The 27,749-nt window shown below is 34.6% G+C and overlaps 1 protein-coding gene across 1 annotated transcript; it reads right to left on the bottom strand.

Annotated features, from left to right (window-relative positions):
* Positions 1-12,840: 12,840 nt before the first annotated feature.
* LOC132947026 (segmentation protein Runt-like) lies at positions 12,841-22,058 on the bottom strand. Its single transcript, XM_061017205.1, has 5 exons — positions 21,538-22,058; positions 20,174-20,489; positions 19,450-19,572; positions 14,610-14,762; positions 12,841-13,773 (listed from the first exon to the last, which is right to left on the bottom strand). Exons 1-5 carry the CDS (start codon positions 21,538-21,540, stop codon positions 13,361-13,363), a joined length of 1,008 nt encoding a protein of 335 aa, XP_060873188.1. The 5' UTR covers positions 21,541-22,058; the 3' UTR covers positions 12,841-13,360.
* Between the last annotated feature and the right edge of the window lie 5,691 nt (positions 22,059-27,749).

Genomic DNA, 27,749 nt, shown 5'->3' with positions numbered 1-27,749 from the left:
GGTCCCCGCATCCCCACCGCGGCCCGCACGTCATCTATCAAAACGTCTATTACCAGAAACCGGTGGTGGGTGCGTAACTTCCTTACTATATTTAAAAAATACAGTAATAATATAAATTTGAGGCAGTAACTGATAGATGAGTAACAATTTTGCAAAAAAAAAAAATATCAAAAATGTTAGTTTTAACTAGGACAGCTGGGATTGAAAATAGTTTTTAAAACGACAATTACGTTCCTAAAATTTTAAACTAGAAAGAGCTTATTGTGTCGGTCTCAAATGGGGCTTTACAATTTATTTAAATGGTGATATACATACGATGATAAGAAAATATTTTTGAAAAATGTTACTTATTTGAACTTAGGTGACACCTGTTGATGGCTTTTTATTCGTTGGGACTTACAAAATTAAATATTTCACTATATTATGCAATGACATTTTTGAAATATTTAGATTAATTTTAAATTTTAAACTATTACATATTTGTACCATGAACTTATTCACACTATTCTACAGAAGGTCGTATTGACTTAAAAATTATTAAGAATGATATAATATGATAGAAATATAAACTATACAATAACTATAATAATAAAATATTAATTAATACAATAAATGCAATGTTTTCGACAACCTAACCTAAATTGGTATAATGTTTATTATGATACGCACCTATAGGTTATATATTATTATTGAACTGCCGTTTAGTGTTTATGTATTAGACGTATTCAATAAACAAATTTAAAAATGGGTATTCGTATTTATAATTTTTTAGTTATGTTAGGTTATTAAATAAACAAATATTACAAATATAATTTATTATAATAACAAACAAAAGCCAACTTACAATGTAAATTAATAACAATTGTTGGTACTTAAGTATCAACATATTATCGTGATTCGTAAAAATAGTTATTTTCGGCTTATGGCAAGATTATTATAAAGTGAAAAGTTTTGTTATAATACATTAATTGTGATGTGTGCATTGCGCGATAAAGATTCATATCGGTAATTTTTATTTCACACTCCTCGAGTAATCTCCATAGGTCTTGCACGCAGTTACATAATATACTGCAGAGTATATTAGAAGAATTTAACATTTTCTTTTCAGCATACAGAACTGTCAATCATTTTAAAATTCTTGATTTATTTATTTATAAATAGAATACTGTAAACCTCCGAAGGCCCCTTTGAAGCCACGAGAGGCCTTAAGGACGATGAACATCCATACCACTCTGTACTTACGACATTGCTCAAAATCGTATCATTACCCGTCACACAGTGTAATAAAATTCTATCGTCGTAAAATTATTCATACCTATATTACAGTATTAAGCATTCATATACCTCAATGCCCCACGTTCGAATTTTTAGCTTATGATTACATTTCAATAGTAAAAACAACCGGTTGAGTGTTTTTCCTGGACGCTAAATCACCGTGTTTTGTATATTGTTCAAGACGATGACGACAACGATAAACCGCTGATATATTCAGGTGCGCCTACCTCGGACACGTAAACATAATATTTACGTCGGGACTGCCTTTCCTACATAAAACATAACATTATTACCGCCGTGTTTGGTAAAAATCGTCGGAATTGAATTTATTCACAGACGTTGTCATTAAAATAATAATAATATTATAATACTATAATAATAACAATAGTAGGTATGTGTACCGCCGAGTGAACGCGAGCGCGTATAAGGCTGCATCAGATTACGCCGTGTTTGGCGTCGGCCGGCCTGACGTTCATTTGTCAAAACCGACATTGCACGGGTATAACGTGGTCACTGTTAACTAAACGATAAAATAATATACGATGTGCGTTGCATACCAGGCTGGGGGGCCAAAAACAAAACAGAAAAAAAAAAAAAAAAATCGGAATCAAACGACGATTTCGTCTCGGATATTATGTCAAAACATGGATACACGAATAAATCGCTATTTCCCCTTGCACCCGTTTGACGCCACGCTAATGGTTATTCGTCCCCGAAACGTATTTGTACACATACAAAATAAAGTATCCCGTTTCTGTGTTCCGGAATAATGATTAAAAACCATCGAACTCGGGTGAATGTCAAAACATCGTTTCACGTATTATTTGTCAGCGAGCAGGTAAAAAAAAGAAGTATAATGGCCAGCATATTGCGGACAAACGAGATTCTCCGAGATTATGTATAATAACATAACGTATAGGTACCCACCTAATAACAATCATAACAGGTAGGTAATAGTCGTATTATACGTCCAAGATGATTTAATGCAGTAAAAGAAGTAAGTCGTGTTAAGTTTAATGTTGCCTGGTAAATATTTTTTTTCACTCCGTTCAAACTTAATGAACTAAAAAAAAAATGTACTCATAGTTAAAAGATAAAATCTTACATTTTTAAAATTGGAAGTAAAAATGGCATGCCTAGGAGGCACCCGAGTGACTCTGCGGCATACTCACGAAAAATGCCCATGTTATAATATTATAATGTGAGCTGTAGGAATTTCGTGGAGAAGCCGTGACCGAGATTCTGTTAAACTAATCTAACCTACCTATATACCAGCTATACCTATGCTACAAATTACAATAATATATATATATATAAATAATAGGCGGTGCAGTAGGCACATGCATAATATTTATATTATAATTTTTTTTGTTGGACGTCCGTTTGGCGGCTGCGGACGGGCGATCTCCGTCGCGGCCGCGCCCTTTTTTCTTGAAAACACGATTTGATAATTTATACGTAATATTATTATTATATTATGAAATATTCGTATGCACATATTATTAATACAATAGGTACATAAACGTAGCACGATGACGTTGTGTGCGCGTGTAGTTCTCCCGGTTTCGATTTAATATAATATCGTGCACACGTCGAGTGGTCGCCGGATACGAATTTATCGTTTCCAATAACGTATATTACCCATGTAAAAAGAAAAAAAAGAAAAGAAAAAACCCGTCGACGAGCAAAGGAGTGAAACGCCGTTATGGAAATGTTATACTAATATTAATTCGGCGCCACGCGACGTCAATTTGATGTTTTTTATGTTTAAATCTAGGTACCTATATTAAACTATACCGACTGTCGATAAATTCGACTGTAAACATAGGTATTACTATCGCAATAACATAGTATAAATACATTTTATTATGACAGAATTGGATACACTCATATACGACCCACTCATACCTTATCAGAAAAGAACCAGCACGAGTTTGTGACGTTGACGTACCATGAAGCAAATAAATATTTTCAATCAAACAACAGCTTATAATAATAATATGACCGTTAATGTAAGTACCAATTGAAGCATTAAAAATGTATATAAAACAAAATTATAACGTACACCGTTCGATTATAATAATATTATATTATAGTTCGGCATCGAATCGGCTCCGGTTTTATATTTAACACAGTATCGTCGGTATGTCGGTCGGTCTTGGAGACGATTCCCAGTCGAATTGACCAGTAGCGCGTGTATAACAATATAATATAATAGTAATAATAATATAATATAATTCTATTATTATAATTACACGTTAATACGACGATAATAAAACGATACTATTATACTAACTGTAATAATATAATCTCTAATATTCGCTATACATTTATATATTAAAAACATTATAAATGTTTATGGTGTAGCAGTCAGCATAGTGACTACTGACTAGTGAGTTATCAGGGCTGTAAAGTTTTCCAATTTTGGTGAATACAATAGTTCCATAAAAATAATAGTACTATTATATTGTTTTGGTCTTAACACCACGACACATCCTTTTTTGTTTAACTGAATATTGTTCCCATGGTTCCCAAGTTAACTAGTATAATAAATATATAAACAGATAAAAACATGTTTTTTTTTGTTGAACTTTTTGGTTCTCAATTAAAATGTTTTACATTATCGTTTTTGTAATTTAGGTTTTGGTTGGAATATGAAAAATATTTCAAAACTTGACGCAGAACAAATTATTAAGTTTTTATTTTTAACAATCATTAAAAATTATTCATATAACGAAAAATAGATGTTAGAGTTTGAAGGTTAAAATTGCTCTGCTTTACCATTCGATATTTTAAGATGGCACCTTTTGGTCCCGAGCCAACATTATAGGTATTATATAGAAGCAGCACGATGCATTTATATTTTATCATTTAAGAGGATGTTAGTACACTATTTCTTTTCTCTCTCAGGTCCACGCGCAACATAGTCAAAACTCAAAACGCATTTACGTAAAATCATTTTTTGTTTTAATGTTTTTGAGCAACCTTAGAGTAAAATCGCCCATTAAAAAAACGATTGGGAATAATTTGTTTGAGGGTATGCAATTGATTTGCCTAAATATTGTCTCAAAAACAATTTAAAGAACATTTAAATTTACAATATTTTTTTTTTATTTTAAAAGTTGAATACTAAGAATTATAAAGTATAAAACCAACATGTCATAACCTCAAATTTATTATCCTCTATAATTTTTGTAAAAGGCGTTTTTACTCTAAAATAGCTAAAAAAAACGATTTTAAGTGAAAGCGTTTTATCTATGGTGTGCGTGGGACTGAGAGAGAAAACAAATAATGCGCTGACATCCTCTTAAACGATATGGGTAACAAAAAAACACGCGATAGCGATAACTGTGACACACACATCACAAGGTCAAGTTGTACAAATTTACTCTCGTTAACATTTTTGTTGGCTTTAAACAATTTTTCCATTATTTTCCTTCGTAATAACAAATTCCTGTACAATATAATGTTACGTGCCTGATGCAGATATATACTGGTGTATAATATATACATATGTAATAACCGGCTGGTAAAATCACACACTGCCGTAGTACGTATATTATAATAAATACTATAATATAGCTGCTGTTCGTTTCGCTCGACGGTGGGGTGACGTTTCAATTATTATTAAAAACCGGCCATTTCGTTAGCGGAGGAAAAAACCGCCGCAATGCTATCACACACACACACACACACACATCATTATAATATATACGAAACGACGAGCAGGGGAGCGAGAATCATCGAAACGATTATTATTGTTGTTACGGCATTATTGGTACCTATATAATATGAATTGTATATTAATATGCATGTTAAAACGCTACGTCGTCGTCACCGCGGTCGGTCGGTCGGTCGGTCGGCGAATTCGGAAACGAGAGCGGAACTGCGATCGACCGAAATTTTTTTTGTTTACACTATGGGTACCTTCATCGCGTTGTCATGTATACACAATATGCATACATACAGCTACGCTCGCAGCAATTATTAATAAAAAAATTTATCGTTTGCCGTTAAACAAACACGCTGCGGCTGACCCGTGAGTATATATATATAAAAAAAAAAACTGTGCGTACGCGGTATGAACCTCTTGTAAACATAACATAGGTACCTGGTACATGTTATATATATGTAATATAAATCCGCAGAGGTAAATTATTATAGTTATATACCGGCACTGCAGGCAACGACTCCCCCCCCCCCATGCTGGAGAGTTCCCGTGATTTAACGACGATTGCACATCGCGTTTAGTATTATATATATACTATATGGTCACTCACCAAGCTGCACGCGGTCATTGCCACTTTTTCCTTTGATTGTGTTCGTTTATTAAAAATCTGGTTTTTTGTATTTGTCGAGTAAAAATACATTAAGACCATATTATTTTCAAAACAGTACCTAGATTTTTATGATGGGTAGGTACATGTTTTTTTTAAAAATAAGTCAAAATTTGAATGGGAACTTAATTGTCAAGTATAATACGATATAATAACATATTTATACTTAATATATAGTAATATCTGTTAAATATTTTATTTAAAATAACAATTATTATATAATTTCTATTACTGTTTTGAATTTAGATTGAAATAGGTACCTACTATATTTTCAAAAAGACCATCGCCACAGGTTTAATTTACAATTAAAAAAGAGGTTCTCGTTTGAAAAAAAGTAAGTTTTTGTCACCGTGGGCTTGAACTTATATAGATATACCTACTCCTTTCAAAAAGTACACAATATATATTATATAATATTAACTATTTGAAGATTTCGTCTTAAAATGGGCTTAGGAAATTTATAAACTATTGAATTTGAATGAATGCATTATTAGATAAAGGATGGTAGTGGAGGGGGGGGGAGGAGGTGGTTGAGCATCTTCAAAACCATTACAGCAACACACACCCCGCAGTACACGCGCATTATTATCGATAGATATTAATATATTATTGGTAGGTATGTCGTATTCAGGTTTATAGGGCGTGTCGTTCGTAGGACTTGTGTTTTGTGTTCGAAAGGCGCTACACAAATCTCGCGAAATTCGCCGAGCAAATAAAACGACGTGTATTTTCCGCACCCGCGAGTCATCCTTCTTCTCCTCCACCGTAAACTGCAGCCACCGCCGTACGTGCGATCGCCGCCTCCACTTTGGTGTACGGCCGATGACGTTTTCCGCGGTCGGTTTACCGAAAGCCGCCTTTCGAGTGCGCTAAACCGATAAACTCAACCGTGGCGGGGATTTGATTTCACGCACGTCCAACAATCCGTTTGCGTCTGTTAACTATCACCAACGTATTATACCAAATACTGTGTCGAGGAGGGTACGTTTTCCTGTTGCAAGAAGAGCTTATACAATCTGTAGTTTTTTTTCAACACGATAAGTGATTACGATAGTACGAGAAACACGTCGTGATGAGGGGTTATATAACCATTGTAACCATTCAGGGGTATATACCTATAACTTTGATGTGCGCTGTCGAGACGGTGTGTAAGATTTTTTTTCGAACAACGATTTCGCAGTGGGAGACGTTGGATGGAAATCACTCGTTCAATAGCTAAAATATTAATCGTTTCGTATAATATACATTTCATACCGGACCATATAATATATGATAGTAAAGGTAATCAAAAAAAAGTCACTGAATTAACTACCTATTATAAATTATTATTTTAGTGTATTTTAATTTGTAATGTTATTAATACGAAAAAATACCGATCTTATAAATATTTTGAATTAAATACAGGTATTAATACATATTAATAATAAAAGATATTATATACAATTATTAATAAATTGAAAAGTTTTATTTTAGGCTTATAGGTTTCATTATTTATAATATACGCTAAGAAAATTCTTTCGGGGTAAACCTAATTTATTTTGCACAAATTAAATGTATTTTTTATCATTTATCATAAGATATAATATTATTGAGATAGGTACATTGATTATTAATAATACGTTTTTTTTATAGATTTTTGTGATAGTGGGGGTAGATTTTGGATTAAATGTTTCATTTTAAAAATGATTCCCACAAAACCTAAAAAAAAAAGGTACGTACATTTTTTTTCGAGTGTAATTTGTTTACCGTAAACCGTACAATTTTTGTTTGGCTTTTATATAGTATATAAAACAAGTATTTTAATAATAATATAGATTTTAGATTTAATTAAAATGAATAAAAAAATCTTATAATAATGCTTTTTTTATATTTCAGGCCATACTGAATGCACGCAATTTTATTGCACCTATGAGGTACATTTTTTTTGTATCGGTCAACTACATAATAATTATATACATATAACACTATACCACAGAAGAAATTCGTTCGAGTTTCGTTCGTTTATATATTATAGTTTTTGCTTTATGTATTCATATTGTTCACATAAAAACGTATCAAATATTCACATCCCATCGACGATTGAAAAAACAATTTTACAAAAAACCATATTGTAATTTATATCCGCATCCTTCGGGTATTTGCCACTATTAAGTACCTGTATTGAAAAATAAAAATCGACCCTAATGATGTATGATGGCGATACAAACACTACAAAGGGCTTTCATATAACTATATTGTCTATATACGACGCACTACCCACGCTATGATTATTTCGTAATGGTTTTGCGACGTTAAAAATATTATGAAACGCGTAGGTATACTATAATATGGCATGATGGTATACGTCATAATAATATATTGTGTGATTAGTGATGCGAATTTAATGTGAACATTTTTCGATTATTTACTAAATTTACAGAGTAAAATCAGTAAATTTCTGTATTATAAAATGATTATTTTTTTCCGACTCAATTGTGTTATAATTTTTTATAGAATCTCTCTTTATTTTTAAATATACTTATTTGTTTTTTTTTTTGGAATTAGATAACAAAACTTATTTTTTTATATCTTATGATATGGTAATACAATTTATTATTGAACAAATTTGGTTTTAAATATACACCGTATATTTTCTATTACTTGCCATAATTTTAGAGTGGATTGGGTGAAGTTAGTGGCCCGAGTTCATGGTCTTAGTTAATCAGCCATTACATCATGTATTACCCACAAATCTCAAATCGTTTCTTCAACACTCATACACTCGCGTTGATAAATATAAAAAACACACAAATATTGAGTGGTCACGTAAATATACTATACCTCACTGGTAAAACTTCACATGGTGAACCATCACAAGACTAACATAAAATCACTACATATGATATAATTATATAATATATATTATTATAGAGAGAGACTCGTGTTCGTGCCGGTCGTGTCATTGTGATATATATTATACTATACGTCTATACTATAATATAATAAACTAGCTGATCCCGCTGGCACTTCGTTGCCCGTTAAATGTACCAATTCTATATGACTCAAACTTTGTTCAATTCGTTATTAATCAATAATTCGGTGTATGGTGTATGGTGTTCAAAATGTATCTTAACTTTCCTGTTGCCCGGAATAAAAATTCTGATTCGAAGCAGTATATTATCAGGTGGGCAATTTACCTGCGGTAGATCGCGGACCCCATGCTGTTTGTACGTAAGTGTATGATTTAACTCTAAAGTATCAAAATTGTACCAAGTTTGTCATTTTTACTTAATTCCACCTACTATAATCAATTAATAAAAAAGCCTAACGCAACCGTACTAAAATCCGATGAAGAAAAAAAAAACAAATTTAACACTTTTTAAATTAGCCCATCTTCTTCCCAGAGGTCTAATCTACACACAAACATTCATTTTTATCTATACTAATATATAAAATGATGGCGTTTGTCTGTATGTTCGGGATAAACTCCGAAACTACTGAACCAATTTCGAAAATTCTTTCACCAATACAAAGCCACATTCTTTATGAGTGTCATAGGCTAATTTAAAAAGGGAAGTGATCACCCCCGGTAGGTGCTTAAACAGGAATTTTGATATTTACGATAGACATTTTTGTTTTTTAATGGTTGGTATGGGTTATATATATAGATAAAAATAATTGTATAGACGTTGTTGTTGTTTTTTGGCCATGTCGCTAGGTGTGCACTTAAGAGGCCATAACTCCGGAACCACTTTTTGTACAGCGTACAAACTTCACAGAAACTATCTACATATCAATGTTCATATGCCCTGAAAAAATATTTTCTAAATATTTTTATCGAAATCGGTTTGGTGGATCTTGAGTTATAAAATGTATTCAAAATGTACACTTATTTATATATATATAGATTATAAAGACCGATTTCAATAAAATGTTTATCGATAGATTCCCGAAAACTTGGAGAGTGTCTTAAGTTCAAAATTTAATTGTTTAAACCCATATAGGTCGGTATATGGTATCCTGATCACGAAAATCGAATCATTTTTTTGTTTACATATATATCATTAAATGTAAGTATCGTTTGTTATTCAAATGTTCAACAAAATGCAATGTATATTTTAATGTTTGTAGCTTTTAAACTCGAAAAATTTCAACCGATTTTTATGAAAGTTTCAGGATTGTTCTAAGAGATATCTGAAAAGTTTAAAGAGTAGTTTAAACCACGTTTAAAAATACATCAAGTAGCAATTTCTATATCCATTCCATCACAGGCCTGCATTCTGCCAATTTCGCTAGAGTATTAGTCCACAAAGCGAGGTACACCAATGTCGATTTTCTCGTGAACTGAAGTGCACTATACAACTATACTGAGATACACCGATATAGCGTCGTGTTAAACGTGGACAACGTAAATTGTGCCCAACAAAGGGAACAAAATTGTAAATTGCGCCCGGTAATTTTCAGGTATAAATTTCAATGTAGTAAATGTGTTTTATGTTTGTTCATTTTTTCCCGGGCGTAGTCGGGACGCACAGCTAGTATTTATATATCTGGCGCGGACGTCATGATGGTAATACACAGCGTGTGTCATTTGTTACACCTTATAAATTAATTACGCACTAAATACACATACCATATATTATATAGAATCGGAAAACATTAAATATACACACTCGACACATTCGTATCCGTCCAAATTAATATCATATATTATTAAAACGGTAGGTATTCGGGGCAGTATGTACGACATTCGCCATCAGCTCGAGCAGACTCAGGAGAACCTGCAGTTATTCAGCCATCACTGTTTTCCTATATGTACACAGTTTAAAGTAAACTAATAACAAATATTATAATACGCCTACCAAACGCGCGTACTTGTATTATATGTATATGCTCTTATTGATGAAAACCTCATTTAAACGTGCTCAAACCACCAGCCACGAAAAACTTATCCGTACAAGGAATGCATCCCTGGACGACATCTAATATCGTAATTAAAGGTTCTCGGATCGCGCTCAAACAACTTCGCGCGTACAGTTTTCGTCCGTAAAATATTGTTTAGAGAGAGACGCGGTCCGGCCGTGTAACACACATTATATAAAACGCGCGCTTTACTCAACGTATATAGTACCTATATAATATACCGTGTAGTTACGACTTACGGACGTTGAATAATAATGTATATAATAATATAATCGCTATGGCGTATGTATACCATCGCGCCCGCGTGTGTATATATATCGTTATATTGATACGCGAGTATATAGAAACGGAAAACCAATTGGCGTCCTTTTCCCTTCGTGCACTCCCACCCCAGGCGCGTGTTCTCTAAATAGGTATACGCGACTCGTGCGAACATCCGGAGTGTAGCGAACGATTTCACTCTCGACGCCAAAACTACGACGAAACCGCCCGCCGCCGCTGACCCATTAATCACACGGGGCGTGCCCATTGTTCGCGCGTTTTATCTGTCGCCGGCCCGTCGAAGTCTTCCGAAAATCCTCTATAATGTATATTATATTGTACATGTACACAAACGCTCGTTCCGCGCAGTGTTCCCATATACTATACGTCTATACACTTCGCCGTGAATTACAAAACGGATATAATATATTATATGCGCGCGCATACTACGCGTGCATATAAAATTTAATACAACAATAATATTATTACATAAAATATTATGTTCAATCGCGCGCACGTCACGCATTATATTCTAACGAACGTGGTTAGGTTAGGTTAGGTTGCAGCGCCGTTTTTAGGATTTGCTAAGCACAAGTTTTTTATCGGTGTGTTCGCTGGTTTTCCATAAGACACGAGAGTTTTATTTTATTGATTAGTCACGATCAAATTGGGAGTGTTGCATCGCTTTAAAGCAGTTTTTCTTTACCAGTGACCACCCTAAACCATAAATTTCTATATATTTACAATACGTGTCCTTAAAAACCTTTTTTTTTACTGTTCATATCCATTTATTCAGAAGAATTTACCATTCTTTCGACGGCATCAGAAAAAGTATAGTGAATAGGAACAGGTCTTTGCATTACACCGACAATTTCAGAAGCAGCATCTAATTTAGGCTACACACATTTCGCACGAAACAAAAAGCTCTAGTGTTGTCTGAAAATATTACTGTACCACAGGTTTTGACCTAACAAATTTGCCACATTATCATAATGATATATGTTTAATCGTGACAGTGATTTACTTATTGCATACTATTAATCATACCGAAACTTCATTTCTAATCTAATTCCTTTGATATTTCACTACGATCCTTCAAATTTTAAATGCTATGAAATAATATAATTGTTGAAACTGATTTTTTAATTTTTTTTTTTTTTTGGGAACGCGACGCGCACCGAAACCAAGCAAAAACCCTGAGCCCCAGGTCACTGCAGCCCGTTCTTCCACAAGGACGGCTCTCGGGATACGCATGTTATAATATTATTGAATTCACGTCGCGGCAAAATATAAACTAATTGGTATAGTGAACTCTCCGCGGTCGTACCGTATATGTACTTAGAATATTATAATATACGAGTCATATACACGACTGCCGCACATCAGCTCCCTCATCGGTTTCGACGCGCGCGCTGCTCATACGCACAACCGGCGTGCGCGAGCTATATATTCTCTGAAATAATAACGATGATGATAATAATAATAATATAATAGGGACCTATACTCCAGATTTATTTATCATGAATCAGCGGCGGCGGTCCCTCTCTGCTGCACACATCACATCATATAATATATATGCGCACACCATTGTGTCTGCACGGCCGCGCGTGAGCGTGTGTGTGTGTGTGCACAATATGACTCACGACGACCATCACGGCGGCGGTGGAGGCGACGACGTCAACCCTCGCAGGGGCTACGCCGAAATCCCTATTTTTCGCGCTTATTTGTGGGGTGATGGTGGACGGAGCCCACACGCGCCCCACGCCGCATCGGAGACCTCGACAACACACCGCGCCAAGTAGCTCGCGCTGCAGCCACGCACCCTGGAAAGTCCGCGGGGACGACTCGACGGCACATAATATATTGTTATGTAATGGTGTTAGATATTATATACCAGGATGTTGTATATGCGAAATAAAAAAAAAAACGACTTTTTTCAAATTTAATATCATAATATAATATAATGTACGTATTTATATTATATATATATATATTAATATACATTTTTCGTTTAACAAATTCACACGCTAGTATAACAGACTATACATTTTTTTATATATATATAATATATAATAATATAATATATTTATCACAAAAACGGACCACGATTTTATAAGCGACGTACGCGCACGTCGTAAAACGTCGAATAAAAAACGTTTTTGTCATTTTTTTCTTATCCGGAAGGGGCAAACATAATAGTATGCTTTGGTTTTATACAACTTCTACACATATGCAACGTATATAGATTACAATAAAAAAAAGGCCCCGGGTAGTGATAAAAAATCATTTTTAGACGTAAATATTAATACAATAATAATAATAATAATAATAATTTATAAACCTAAACGCTAATATCACAACATTGAATCATATAACCTAAATGCTTGGTTGATTGTCTATACATATGCATGTACAATAATAATAATATATCATAATATACATCGTCAAGAAACGTTAATATTCAGTAAAAACAGACGGGAAGAAAAAACCGATTCCTTACACATAATCATCGCGTTAATATAATAATATATGACAATAATATTATTATCTATGACGATATTATTTACAGGGTCGTGTGTCGGTCGCTATTCGTCGGTGGCGCCGTAAGGTCTCCAGATCTTCTCCTGGCGGGGTTTGAGCTGCACTTCCGGGCTGGACGATCGGACGACGCCCACGCTGACGATGTCGATGTCCGGGCTGGGGGCGGACTCGCGCTTCGGCCGCTTGCACGGCTCCGGCCGGAGTCGGTCGTCCGGGCCGGTGGTGGTGGCGGTAGCGGCCGCCGTCGCAGTGGCCACAGCGCGGGCCGACTCGGCGGCCTGTCGCTGTCGCTTCGACGGAACGCCGCAGTCGTCTTGCGCTGACGGTGTGGCCGCCGTCGGTTCTTCCTCGGTGTGAGGCGGCGTGGGCGGCAGACCGTGCAGGCCGTTGTAGCCGGCGAAGTTGAACGCCGACTGGGGCGGCAAGTCGCAATACATCTGCGACGCTTCCATGGCGTCTGCGGATAATAGAAAAACACGTTGAAAATTAGAACCGTTTTGAGCGTAAGTACATCATACGTCATCATTTATAATTATGCGTTTTCCATATTATACATATAGATATCATGTAAAATATATTATTATAACAGAGTTTGGAGAGTTATTATTAACTGTTCCAGTTTGGATTTTCGAAATTTAGCTTTCGGATTATATGGTTTTGATACCGATACTAAAAATTACAGTACGCAAGAAAGGTTCCCATTTTACGCGTCTCGCCTGTAATATAATATGAAATTAAATACTAAGATAGCAACATTATCTATCTATACTACAACAATACTATTAATTTATTGTTTTTTTCGAAAAACTATAGAATGATGAAAAAACATTTGATGTATTATAGTATTGAATAATATTCTATATATACCAAAACGGCACCAAATATCGGTATACCGGTTATATATGGGTTCCGGTCAAGTTTCTGTCCCAACACAAGTATTTTTAATTTCTGTTCCAATACCACCCTGTTAAATAATATTGTTATGTATATTATGTGTACATATGCGATTTGTCAAACGGGATTAGATTTTTTTTCTCGTTCTTCTTTTACGTTATTCGGAATCGCCTATTCAAATGGAAAATTCGATTTGCTCTCATTCGTTTGAACTGTGCCGCGGACGACTAGGGGTGACGAAAAATATAAAACCCCTTTTTCCGCCCTGCGCTACACTGCATTATACATATATACACTGCAGTACCTTCACATTGCGCGCGTAACAGTAACAATAATAGTAATAATAATAACAATATATATATATATATATATAATATAGGTTTTCGTATATACACTTACTGTGAAGTTGGAAGTAATTGGCCGCTATGTACTGGTAGTTGAGCGACCCCGGTAACGCTGCTCCCTCCAGCAATCGTTTGTACTCCATGATCATTCCGTAAGGCGGCAGGGGACCATGCATTGGGAACATGCCACCGTAACCGTGGATCACGTCTGAAACACATAGAGTGAAATGTTTAATGACGTTATATTATTATGCATTGTCGTTTAATTATTTTTAATAATATTATGGACTGCTTAACGTTCGCCGGTTATCGACAAAATAAATGTACGGGTCAAAGAATAATGCTATACAGGCGTTAATGCATTTACATATATTGTATGTAAACTGTGACAATAATAATTTTATTTCAACGTTTTCGAATTAGAGTCGATTTTACCTGAATAAATCGCCGTGTTTCCGAACGGGAAGTCGCATGCAGTTAGAGTTAAATTTGTAATGCTAACGCCCATATATGTTAATCATTTTTTTTTTATATTGATAAAAATCGGGAGTGAAATGCACTTTTTTGACGTATAGCGTGCAGTATCGATTTTAATTGCGCTTTAAATTATTAACGGATGCCACTGTGAACTCGGTGTCTCTCGTTCACCACTCTCCCGCCATCACTTTCTCTCTCACTCACTCGTGTGCTCACTCACTCACTCACTCCGACCGGATTTTAATGGCCGATGCTGTGGCATAAGGCATGATGCATGCGTTGTGAATAGGGTGGTCGACGTGGATGGGGCTCGGGTTAAGCCCCGAGAGCTTATCGTAAAATCCCTCCGCTCCCCGAAATCTATTGTAATTTTTACCCCTTTTGCGGGACATAAGAGGGTCAGTTTTATGGCCAAATGTTTACTACTCGGGTAAACCTCACCCCTCAACCCCTCGGTCAACCATCCCTCTGGCAGTGTTCGACACTACCACCACCACCACACCGCTGCTACCGCCACCGCCACCACCGTGCACGTCATCCTTCCACTCCACCGCCTGCCTTCATGCCAACGGGTTACAATAGCCGACTAAACCGGGAGCTATTGTGTGTGCGAGTCCGCGTTAAAGGGACTTTTTTAGTGAACTCTATTGTACACAGTAAAGCGACAGGATACTTTCCCAACCCTCCTCCACTCGTTTCCGCACAACAGTTTGCTACCTCTTGTTATTATGTCACGTCAGTGAAAATGAAAATCTCGACGTATAATTTGCGGATATATTCGTCGTGAGATTTTATCGGATAATTTAAAAAAGCACGGTGACAGGCGAACCATCAAAAGCATATGCCGATCAAATAATAAATCATACCCATACTCAATATTATGGGTAGTTAATAGATATACAATATACATCATGTTATAGTTTTTTACACGTTAAATATCGATGCCTAAATGATTATGTGTTATATATAATTTTTAATTGATAGCTGTCGATGTATTTTTTAAATGATTATTAAGAAAACCACGTTAAAGACATACACACATAAAAAATAGTAAATACTATACAATATGTACCTATAGTGTGTACTAAAATATAAATTTAAACCAACGTATTTCTTCAATGTTGTAGGTATACTCATGTATGAGATGATCTCTCCGTTTTTTATTTTTAAATAATTTATTCCTGCTGAGAAAAGGTAGTAATGCTGCATATTAAGTAATACAGCTACTTATAATAATATTATTGTAGTTGTATATTATTATGCATTTATAAATATCAGCTAGTAGATATTTAAATCCCAATTAAATTTTATAACTTGTCGTATGAACATAAAGTCATGTGTATGAAATCGATAACATCCTTTGTGTAATATATTATTCACGAGAAGCCCTCGGGACAGTTGGAGTGATTTCGGGTAAAAGCGCGAAAATAATTAAAAAGGGGCTGCTTTTCATATCACGTGACTGGAAGAGAGAGGGTAGATCGTACATGGTCAATTTCAAACGCGTATAAATATCTATGTATTATAATATATGATATGAAAAAAAAAAACGAGAAAACAATCGATTGATACAAATAACGGTCATCGTTGTGGATGAAGTGGGTAATGCACGAACGGATTCATTAAGCATTCCCGAGACTACTTAATCAATTCAAAGGGCGAACATTTGCCCTAAAAAAAAAAAAAAATCCCGAACTATCCGTGTACAGTTATGTCCGTTTGTGTTAATTGCGTTAATACGCAAAAAAAAACTGAGTGGGTTCCGAACAGAGAGAAAAAAAGAGCAAGGGCTTTCCCAATCAACTTCACGTCACGTGAGTGTATGTGCATTTATGTATGTGTCTTCCATTATCTACACCGTCCGCTTATATATGTATACATATATCATACATAATATATACGTATACGTTTTACGTTTTATGTATAAGCTATATATATATACATATAACCTTTCCAGCGAAAGACCAGCGGATGATTAATGCACTACCACGACGACTACCAGATAATCCCACACATGAACAAAAACCCTTTTAGGCATTTTGTATTTTTTTTTTTTGTGTGTGTTCACTGTGACGTCTTTCCGTACCTTCGTTAACGTTATTGCAGCCCAATGAGTTTGACACACTATACCTTTTTTTTTTGTACGTTTGAGTGTGTGCAGAGGTATATAATATATATACGACATTTACGTATATATGTGTACAGCGTATGTTAATGTATTTTCCACGTCGGAAATGGAATTTGCGCATTTGGACAATTTTTCCTACCCTTACACGTTAATACATGAGAATAACTACCCTCGGACAGCGACTGTAATATCCGCCCAAGAGCATATACGAGAAAACGGTCGCAGGCCATTAAATCCCCGCTTATCAGCGTTTTCCGACCGGAACTCAAGTCGGTAGCAATCGTGGAGTTTTTATACATTCTCGAAACTTGATAATGTCCATATATATTATGTATGTGTTATACCTATATGGCCACATAGGAAACATTAAACATTTTTCTGGTTTTGGTTTTATTAGTAACTACTAACTATATTGGTACTAATAAATAAAGGAAAATATGTTTTACATGAAAAGGTGCGCATATTATCCTAAACATATGTTATGTTTAATACAAGCATTGTACTTATAAAATCACTAACATAACTTAAAGGATTTTTAATTGTACGTTTCGCTATGATTATATGCGCATACAACACGATATACCTACATATAATCATATAATTATTATTTTTCAGTATGTATTAAAACTCGAAAGTATTGACCACTCATAAAAACTTGGGAATTAAAAACATTACAATAAGTACCTACTGTGTATCGTATACGCGTTCTATTAAATATGTATACACATTTTAAATGAAAATAATAATTACGTAGGCACTAGAAGTACTTCCAGGATTTTAAGTATAATATTATTATACTCTATTTTTATTTAACCAACGTAAAGCTACAGACTTTGATCATCTCAATATAATATAGTAATTTTGCATATCGTTTTACAGTAAAAAAAAAACTAAATTTTGAAAAACTATTTCACTTAGTGCTAATTTTAATTGAACTTTTTGGTTAATATTATAATATAAAATATATTTTACTGCATCCAGAGTGTCTAGTATTTAATTATTATAATACGCGTCTATCGTACTACCCATGTATACTAATATACTATTGTTGGTATTTGGTTCATAATAGTTAATTGTAAACTTTATTCATAGCTATATAGCTGCAGCTGGTTTTAGTATGCTATTTTTTTTATACTTTTAATGGTACGCAATTTGCTGTGCTAATAAACAATTTTCGAAAGAAAATTAGTATACACATAAATATACATTAATGCATTAATACAGTTCAAAATGGATCGACATTTAATGTCAAAAGCGTGTCACAACAGTTTTACGGCAAATGGACAGCAATCTAATTAGTCTGCGTGATATATAGGTGTTGTGGTTGAGGCAAAGAGGAGTCCCATATAATATTTCTATTAAAATAATTAAATAGAACGCCGATTTCGGTTTAAATAATATTTTGCCGGCCTAAATTGATTAACGGGTGACAAATTCAACGAGCTGTTGAAAAATATCAATTTATATTAGACCTATATTTACGCGTATATGTCATCACAATATTTATGTAAATATATTATATAGTATAGGTTAACAGCGGAGAGTTCAAATATTGCGCAGTTCGCTTTCTCACAATATATTCTACATAGTATATTATAATATAACAACTGCAAGTATTTTACTACTACAGCAGCGCACACATTTATACACGTCGCTAAATATCATATACTATAAATTGTATATATATATATATATATATATGAAAACAGCGAGCGTATTGAAACAGTAAACAAAAATGAAAATCTTTTCTCCCCGCGCTCCGTGTCAAAGATCAATGGTGCTTCATTGAAATAACCCGAAGTTGGGAAAATAATATATGTTTTTAACGAGTTCGGGCCGCGTGTCGAAAGCAAAAGGGTCTTTAACCCTCTACCGTTTGTCATAATGACTGCGAAGTGCGAGGGGAACGGAGAAACCATTGTCAACTGTACGTCGTATGTATATAGTTTTAATCTAAAATTACGAGAGTAAAAAAGTATTATGTGGAAGTATTGTTTTTTTTTATCTACATTTTTTTCATTTCAAAATTGCACCGATTTAAAGAAATGCAATATAATAATGTTATATATTTTTTGTTCTTACGTACTTTATAACCATTGTTGGCGCTATACTTGCATTAAGGGAAGGTTAAAACAATAAAAGAGCCCGAAAAATGTAATTCAATATCATATAAATCATACATTTTTCTTTAAGATTTTAATAACATTTGATTCGTATAAATTCATTATTTATTTATATAGGTATGCGTTCCAATAGTATGACTACAATTTGTAATAAAAAAAACACTTACCTCTGTGGTTCGACCGAGGGAGCCTTGGTCCGTCGACAGTGATTTTAATGGCCTTTACGTAGTTGGCTACTAACACTGCTTGGTCCTTGCATTGAACTGTGATGGTGAGTGTTAACAGCTTACCTATATACGTAACAATAAATTATACATAAAATGTTTATCGTTCCAATATATATATTTTTATTATTATTTAAATAATTGGAAATGAAACTTTATACATAATAAAAATATAAGATTGCGAATTAAATATATTTACGACTGTAAAATTAGATACCTAATAATAATAAAATAAATAAATAAAAACTGTGAGTAGGTATAAATTTAATGAATTCTATAAAACAAAAATAATATTGTATAATGATAAGTAAATTATAATATACGGACTGAATATTTTTGAAATAGAAAATTGTGGGTGTGCAAATGTATAGTATCTAATATATAGGTATTAGGCGTACCTATACCTTTTATAGGTACCTAAAGTATTTTTTCAAAATTCTTGAAAACCACGTACGATGATCCAACATAAGTCTTACGGGTGTAAGATATTGTTATATATTGTGATCAGGGGCGATGTGGTTGGGTTACAGACCAACCGGCAGTGTTTACCCTTATTTTAAAGGTAAATTGAGAGGCTCAAAGGCCACAAAACCTCAAAACCGAAGACCATTGTCAATACAATCCACCCCCGATTGAGATGATAATTATTAAATTGTTTTAGACGAACCTCTTCCACTGCGGCCGACGAATCGGAGGTCGTTGAAGACGGCGATGCCGGTGGCCGACAGGGCTCGGTAGTTTCGCATGTCGGCCGACGGATTCTCGTCGTTGCCGGCTTGCACGACGACGACCGCGCCGTCGGGAACTTCGTCCAGCACGACCACCTTGAACGGTATGGGCAGCGATTTGTTGGACCTCCAGTGGCCGGGCAACACCGAACAGAACACGGACGGGCTGCCCGTGGCCACCATCTCCTTGCCGTGGATGGCCCGCACGTCCTCGAGAATGCACGCCACGTACTTCTGGTACACCGCATCGATGTCCTGCGCAAACGCGACCCAAATTGTTAGTTAATATTGTTTAAAATATAATAAAGTATCTTTAAAATAATTTGAAATATTATATATTGTTACAAAATATTTTTACAATATAAATTATATTAAACGTGTATACCTATAGTTATACACTTCGGGTAAAGTACTTATGCGACGTATACTGATTTTATATTAATACTTATAAAATATAAATTATAATCTATTGGCACTTTGAATATTAAGAGATAGATTCGGATGTATACTCGCGTATAATATATATTTTTTAATGTGATCAATCATAATTTTTTTTTATTTATTGTATTTGAAAACTCGTGTTTTCAAAAAGCGCGTATCATATAGGTATACCTATAATACTAGCTAAATTAGTAAATTTTTTTTTCGCACTTATAAAAAAAACGTTTGTAGGTATAATATAATATGTTATGTTGTACCTACACGCCATGTAGACTGCAGTACAACATTATTGTTCAGTGTAAAATTAGGTATCAACAAGTTTTCACTATTTGTTTTTATTTTCAACCCCTTTTTAATTAATTTTACTGCGTCCCAAAATGATTACTTCGGAAACATTTCGTACATGTACACAAACACAAGTTTAACATTTTTAATTCGATAAATAACGAAACTGAAATTATTGTTGTATTTTGGATTATTTGGATTATTCGCATGATTACATTACTGAGTTTGAAAATTTTTTAAAAGTGTCTTGTGTGAAAAACACTTAAATATAATTATAAAAAACAATGTATTTTAATCAAGAAATTATCGTATTGAAAGTTAATTAAAACGAACGTTGAATGATATATCCAGCCGACCACCGATAAGGTTTTTACAAAGCACAAAATTTAAACCTAACTTTACTCAAGTCCGTGCATATATAGGTATTTCGAAATACACCTCACCGACACTCTTTGATTTTAAACACAGAAAAAAACGTTCTCATGTATAATAATATTATAAATTATGTACACACCACATAAGGTAGGTTACATACTATTATACCATAAACCTAATTATATATTATAATAATACTTGCCATGATGTCTGCAGCAGTCGTCGGTAGGCTGGTGACGTGATCACTGTTAGCGGAAAACGTTGCACGACGGACTCGTCACCGATAAGTGGTCGGAGTGACGAAAAATTAAAAACCGAAAAAAAAAAACCGAAACGAAAAAATACAAAAAACGGAAAACGCGGTCGGAAAAACGACGTCCCACGCGCGGGATCGAGCTTGGCAGGCGCGATCGGCGACGGTGGTGGCGGTGCGGCCGACGGTAGCCGAGCCGGCGCGACTGTTGTACACACACTATGTGCAGCGCTCGACGCGTCGGATGGGTCGTCGGGCGGTAGTGGTTGGGGGGCGAGTGGTAGCGGTCGCGCCAGAGAAGTGGAGGAAAAAAAAAGGTGAACCAAAAACGCGACAAACCGCGTCACCGATCTCGGCACAACTGAAATATTCCGCACGCGGACGACGGGACCTCGTGTTATGTCGTCCCCACCTCGCGCCGCCGCCGAGCCACCGCTACCACTGCCGCCGCCGCCACCACCACCGCCACCACCACTGCGGCCACCAGACACGGTAGTGTGTTTTTCGTCGGGGTTTTTTTTCACCCTCGCTCCCACCGCGGCCGCCGCGCCGCCGACGACACTACCGCGTATGTATATAATAATAATATGTGTACGCGGCGCGCGCGACCACCGCCGGCCCACTGCACCGCGCGCCGCCGCCGCACCGTAAACCGCGCCGCGACCCCCAGCCACCCCTTCTTTGCGTGCGGCCGGGGTTTTTATCCCGCAAAACGCGTGCGGCCGCCGCCACCGCACCGCACCGCGCGCGGCCGTGCGATTACCGCCGACGGTGGCGACGGTACGGCGGCGAGATGGGGGCCCGGGGGATTTTGATTGACCGTACCGCCGTTCGTCGTTGCGGCGCGCGGTCGCGGGTCGGCGCGGCCGCGGCGGCGGGTGGTCGCGCGGTACCGTCGCCGCCGTAACGGCACACGCATCACTCCCACCACGGCCGGGCGCGGCGGTTTGCGGCCAACCCGTCGACTAAAAAATGCCCCGCGACCCGGTGAGCTTCGGCGCGGAAAGAAATCGCGCCGACCGGGGGACGGGCCACCGGCGCGCGGTGTCCGCCCAGTTGTGTTGGCGCCCGCGTGCGCGCGCGTCCGTGCGATCGTGTGTGTGCCCGCGCGATTGACTCGGCGGCGACTTGCGCGCGAATTATAATAATAATATTGTTATACACAACAACTGTCGTCGTTTACGATGTTATGTACACCCGCGGGCCGCGGCGGTAGTGGCGTCAGTGGCGGCTCTTGTCGCCCACGCTTTGATATCGTACAACCGCAACTGCTAAATATTTCGTTATGACATTTCACGCACTATATATAGGTAGTACTGCAGTGTTAATAATGTCCAGATTACAGTATATTGATGGCTATTATGAGTTCTTAAAACAACGATAGGTACTCAATTATTGCGAGGTTTATTTATGATTTTATATTAATTATATTGTCTCTATAATATATTCTATAATATTATCTGTGATTTAATTGTAAAAGATTATGCGAATGAGATCAATAATAAAATTAATGGTTTGAAAACTGCAACATGGTTCACACTAGGTTTACAGGCATATATTTTAGTCTTTAATCCTTAATCCAATAATTAATTAATTAATATTTAATATGTGCGAATGTACCCCAGCCTCCATATAATATGAGTAGGTACTTCCGCTGAGCTGTCATTATCAAACATTATATACTATGCACTATAATATTATATTATGATATACTAGCTGTGCCGCCCGACGATGTCCAGGCCAAAGATTTGTTTTAATAAATATATTTGTACAAAATGTATATATACCTACCATATTTCTTCTAATTATTAATTATAATATTAATATAATATGTAACAAAATGCAACTATTTAGATTGACAAAAAAAATTGTTTTATCGTATGCTAAAAAAAAATCATGTGTGAGCTATCCTATCTACAACCTATATATGAGTTGAAAAATCAAGCTGTATACACCCTCCAATTTTCAATTTCCTATATTTCTCCTATAACCAATAGCAACCATTTATAAAAAAAAAAATTTCTGTCGTAAATCTCAAAATACCTGTTTGAGCACTTTTCCGGGATGAACCAACTGGGTCTAATTGTGAATCTAAACCATTCCTCTGAAAAACACACAAAAAATGTTCAGTGGTTTAGGTGGAGTTCAATGACAAGCAGACAAACATTTATTTTTATATATATATAGACATAGGTTGTTATTATTTTCGGCCACCCAATTAATTTCACCAAGGAAAATTATTATACATTAAAACATTTAAAACCTTCCCCGTGACTCGACCGATTTATTAGTGAAAACCGTATTAAAATAAGTAGAGTTCTTTTCGAGATAAGCTCGTACATTCAAAAAAAAGGCAATGTTTCTCAAACTATATTATGCATGTTATATACATATTTATTTATTTATATTATTTTCCTATTGAATCACTCTATCAATTAAAAAAAACCGTACCAAAATCTGTTGCGTAGTCTTAAAGATCTAAGCATACAGACAGACAGCAGCGGGACTGTTAAGATTAAGATTTATTATTATTTATTTTTAATTTGAATATTTTCTATTTGTCTGTGTCCATAGCAACCATTAATAAACAATAATTTCTATCGTAAATCTCAAAATTCCTGTTAGAGCGCCTCCCGGGGGTGTTTCTCTTCTTTATTATGCATGTTATATACATATATAAACCTTCTTATTGAATCACTCTATCAATAAAAAAACCCGCATCAAAATCCGTTGCGTAGTTTTAAAGATCTAAGCATAAAGAGAGAAAAATGGACCTTGTTTTATAATATGTTAAGATAATATATTAATATACCTACTTATATACCTATATGATTAACAATTATTAAATTATTCTAGATATATATTTTGTATACCTAGTTTTATATTTTTTTAAGTTATTTTAAATATAAAAAAAAACTCATCAACAACAAAAAATAAATATTTTCTTTCTAAAATTCAAAAACTCTTTATTATAATATGTACCTATATTATATAGGTACTATAACAATGTGATGTTTATAGTACGAGCTTTTTGTTCGCCACCGCCAACGTCTTTCGGTTGATTTTCTCGAACTTTCAAGGTCGCCACCTCCGTAACCACTGCACGACCTATATAATATATATGCGTTACACCCCTCTCAGACCACTCGGCCACAAAGTCGACGCGATTTCATACAAAGCTGTATGTAGATAACGAAGAATTAAAACTACCAGCGTGTTCACAGTGTTCACAGTAATTAAATATTATTAAGTTATACTTTATATATAGGACTTAGTTAAAAATTTAGACACCTATAACCTATAGGCTACAGGTATATATTGTAACGATTGTATCAATATTTTGATGCACCGATCAATATAGGATATATTATAGTTATTTCGATGATAATATATAAACGCAATATTGCAAAAAATTAAATTGTTTATTAATATTATAATAAATTTAAACAATTATATTATTATTTATTATATACACCATCAAATCATGTAGGCATATTACGCATCATAATATTGTACTATCAAATGGTAAATACATAGTTTTAATTTCAGTATACTTCAAACTTTTAAAAGTTCATATATAAATAAATGAAAATCTTATGACTTATTTATAGGCTCAAGCTCAATAAAAAAAAAAAATATTTATATGGTTAGATACCTATAACATAGATTGTACGGACAACACGCAAGATTCACTTTGAATTAAATATTATTCAGAGCTCGGAAGTCAAAACTGTTTTATTATTATTTATTAGAATTACATAGTCTAAAAATCATAATGCGTTTCACAATAAGAGTATGCGGGAAAAATTATTATTATTAACAGAAAAAAACAAAATAAAAGAAGTCATCCAGCAGTGGCTTTTTATTAAAACTTTAAATATTGTCACATCATATTATGCATGCGTATCGTAATAACTTGAGCTATATTTCAAAAAAAATTCTCCACAATTTTAAACAGTGAAAAACAAATTGTTATAATATTGTTTGTATTGTTACAGAAAAAAATAGCTCTATTTCATTACATCTATAATAAATTTACTTTACACGCAGCTATGACGATTTATGGAAAACAAAATATTGTAAATGGTAAACAAAAAATCCGTTTAAAAATGATACATAATTGGTTATTGTTTTATAAACAGTCGACGGATTCAATATAAAAAAATATCCAGCGGAATCGATAAAAACCCCTGTATGCGATTAACCTATTTTATTTTCGTTTGAAAATATACATATACCTGTATATAAGTATATAACTACAGTTAATATAATAATTATAAAGAATTGCATGTAAGTATATTATAATATTATATATAAAATAAAATATTTTTCTGTATATTGTATAGCTATTATTACTGGAATATTATTTAAACGGAATGTGGGAACTTCATATACTACTGAGATAAGTGTATAATAATATAGCTAGTACCTATATATATAGGTAATATCTAATTAGGTAAAACTAATTTTCCGTACAATGATACATATGCATATTATGCAGTGGGTCAAAAATAAATGCACGATTAAATTATAGTTTATAATATAATATGTAGGTACTGTGCTGCAGTATAATAATACTTATATAGGTATAAGTTAGTATTTTATATTTTTTAGGTTTAATTCACAATGGAATCGATGTAGGAATAAAAAAATAGGGTATACGCACGTTGGCTGGACATTTTGTTAATTGTATGCATCCACCTGAAACCGGATTGCCCTGTCAGTCGATCACATATATTTAAACGTGCTCATATGCATTTAAATAAACCGTTTGACGGTAGGTACCTACCTATATATAATATAATATAATATAATATAATAGCAGTTTGTGTAGGTATATTATATACCTATAAAAGCGTGTGACAACTTCCGGCCGACATTTGGTAGACCAACATATCGTTGGGTTTCAAGACAGAGATAGCAATTTGTACGTCAATTCGCCCACAGACACTCTAATTATCTCATTAAATGAGCGTGGGTGTGCTAATCGAATACGTATAGCCCTCGTTGAGTTGTAGACCTACAACTGCACAGCATGTGTGTGCCTGTTTCGCTATAGAGCATTGTCCTTAATTCGATTACATAGACTACCATAATCATGGCCACCCCGTTTAACAAGCTATTGGGTCGCCAGAATAATATCAGAGCGTGGAACCGTATAATAAATGAAATTGTTTGGCAAATTTCATGTATAAATTATACATCGCATAGAATCAAGTAAATTATGTTCAATGAATATGAAATAATCATAGGTATAATCCGCACTAAACCTATAATTGCTATATATGTATGGATATGCGAATAGGAAACTTAAATACTAATATTATATAAGACGTATGATAAACATATATGTGATCCTCGACCACTGGGCGGCATTTTTCTCCGTGCAAGTCACGGTGTCCGGAGAACAAGTGCCGCCATCCCCCCACCCCGGGGCACGGCAGAAACCTACGGGTGCCCCATTAGAAATTCTGCCAAACACAACACACACGTGTACCAACCTACCCAATATAAAACCTACCAAACCTACCCAATATAAAACCTACAGTACCCTCCCCACACCCAATGGCCTATGTTGCCGCGGGTTACTCAATAAAAAAAAAAAAAAAAAAAAAAAAAAAAAACATATATGTAATATTAGGAATAGGTATAAACAAACTGATTATATTATATTATAGTCTCTATAATATGTTATATAGATTGTATAAGAAATAAAAAAATTACTACAAAACGTAAAATAATAAATATTAGTAAGATGCCAAAAGTAGCGTAGTAGAATATAAATATATTATTATTATGCGTTATTAGTAGGTACTAGGTAGGTAGAAATACATCTACTGGCTATACTTTACAATTATAATTTAACATCTTTAATAATATATTCAAAAATGTAAAATTATCTGCATCACACAATGTATTATTCTATATAGGTACTGCCTTCTATGGATTATACCTAAAAATGTTTAGGTACTTATTATATAAAACATAGATATTATAGTTATACACCTATTATAGTAGTAAAAAGGTGAGCGATGTATTTCTATACATAAATAAATATATAAATATATAAATCATAATTTATATTAAAACTATAACCATTGAGTATAGATACTATACTCAATGCTATAACGTTTAATTATTCATTTTAGATTCGCTAAGCG

This window comes from Metopolophium dirhodum, chromosome 6 (assembly GCF_019925205.1).
Source record: "Metopolophium dirhodum isolate CAU chromosome 6, ASM1992520v1, whole genome shotgun sequence".
Classification (NCBI taxonomy): Eukaryota; Metazoa; Arthropoda; class Insecta; order Hemiptera; family Aphididae; genus Metopolophium; species Metopolophium dirhodum.
This window is presented reverse-complemented; position numbering and strand designations above follow the sequence as displayed.

Coding starts and splice junctions, on each gene's coding strand:
- LOC132947026 (XM_061017205.1), bottom strand. Junction 19,573..20,173: donor CGTCGGCCGCAGTGGAAGAG/GTTCGTCTAAAA, acceptor TTACGTATATAG/GTAAGCTGTTAACACTCACC. Junction 14,763..19,449: donor CCCTCGGTCGAACCACAGAG/GTAAGTGTTTTT, acceptor TATGTGTTTCAG/ACGTGATCCACGGTTACGGT.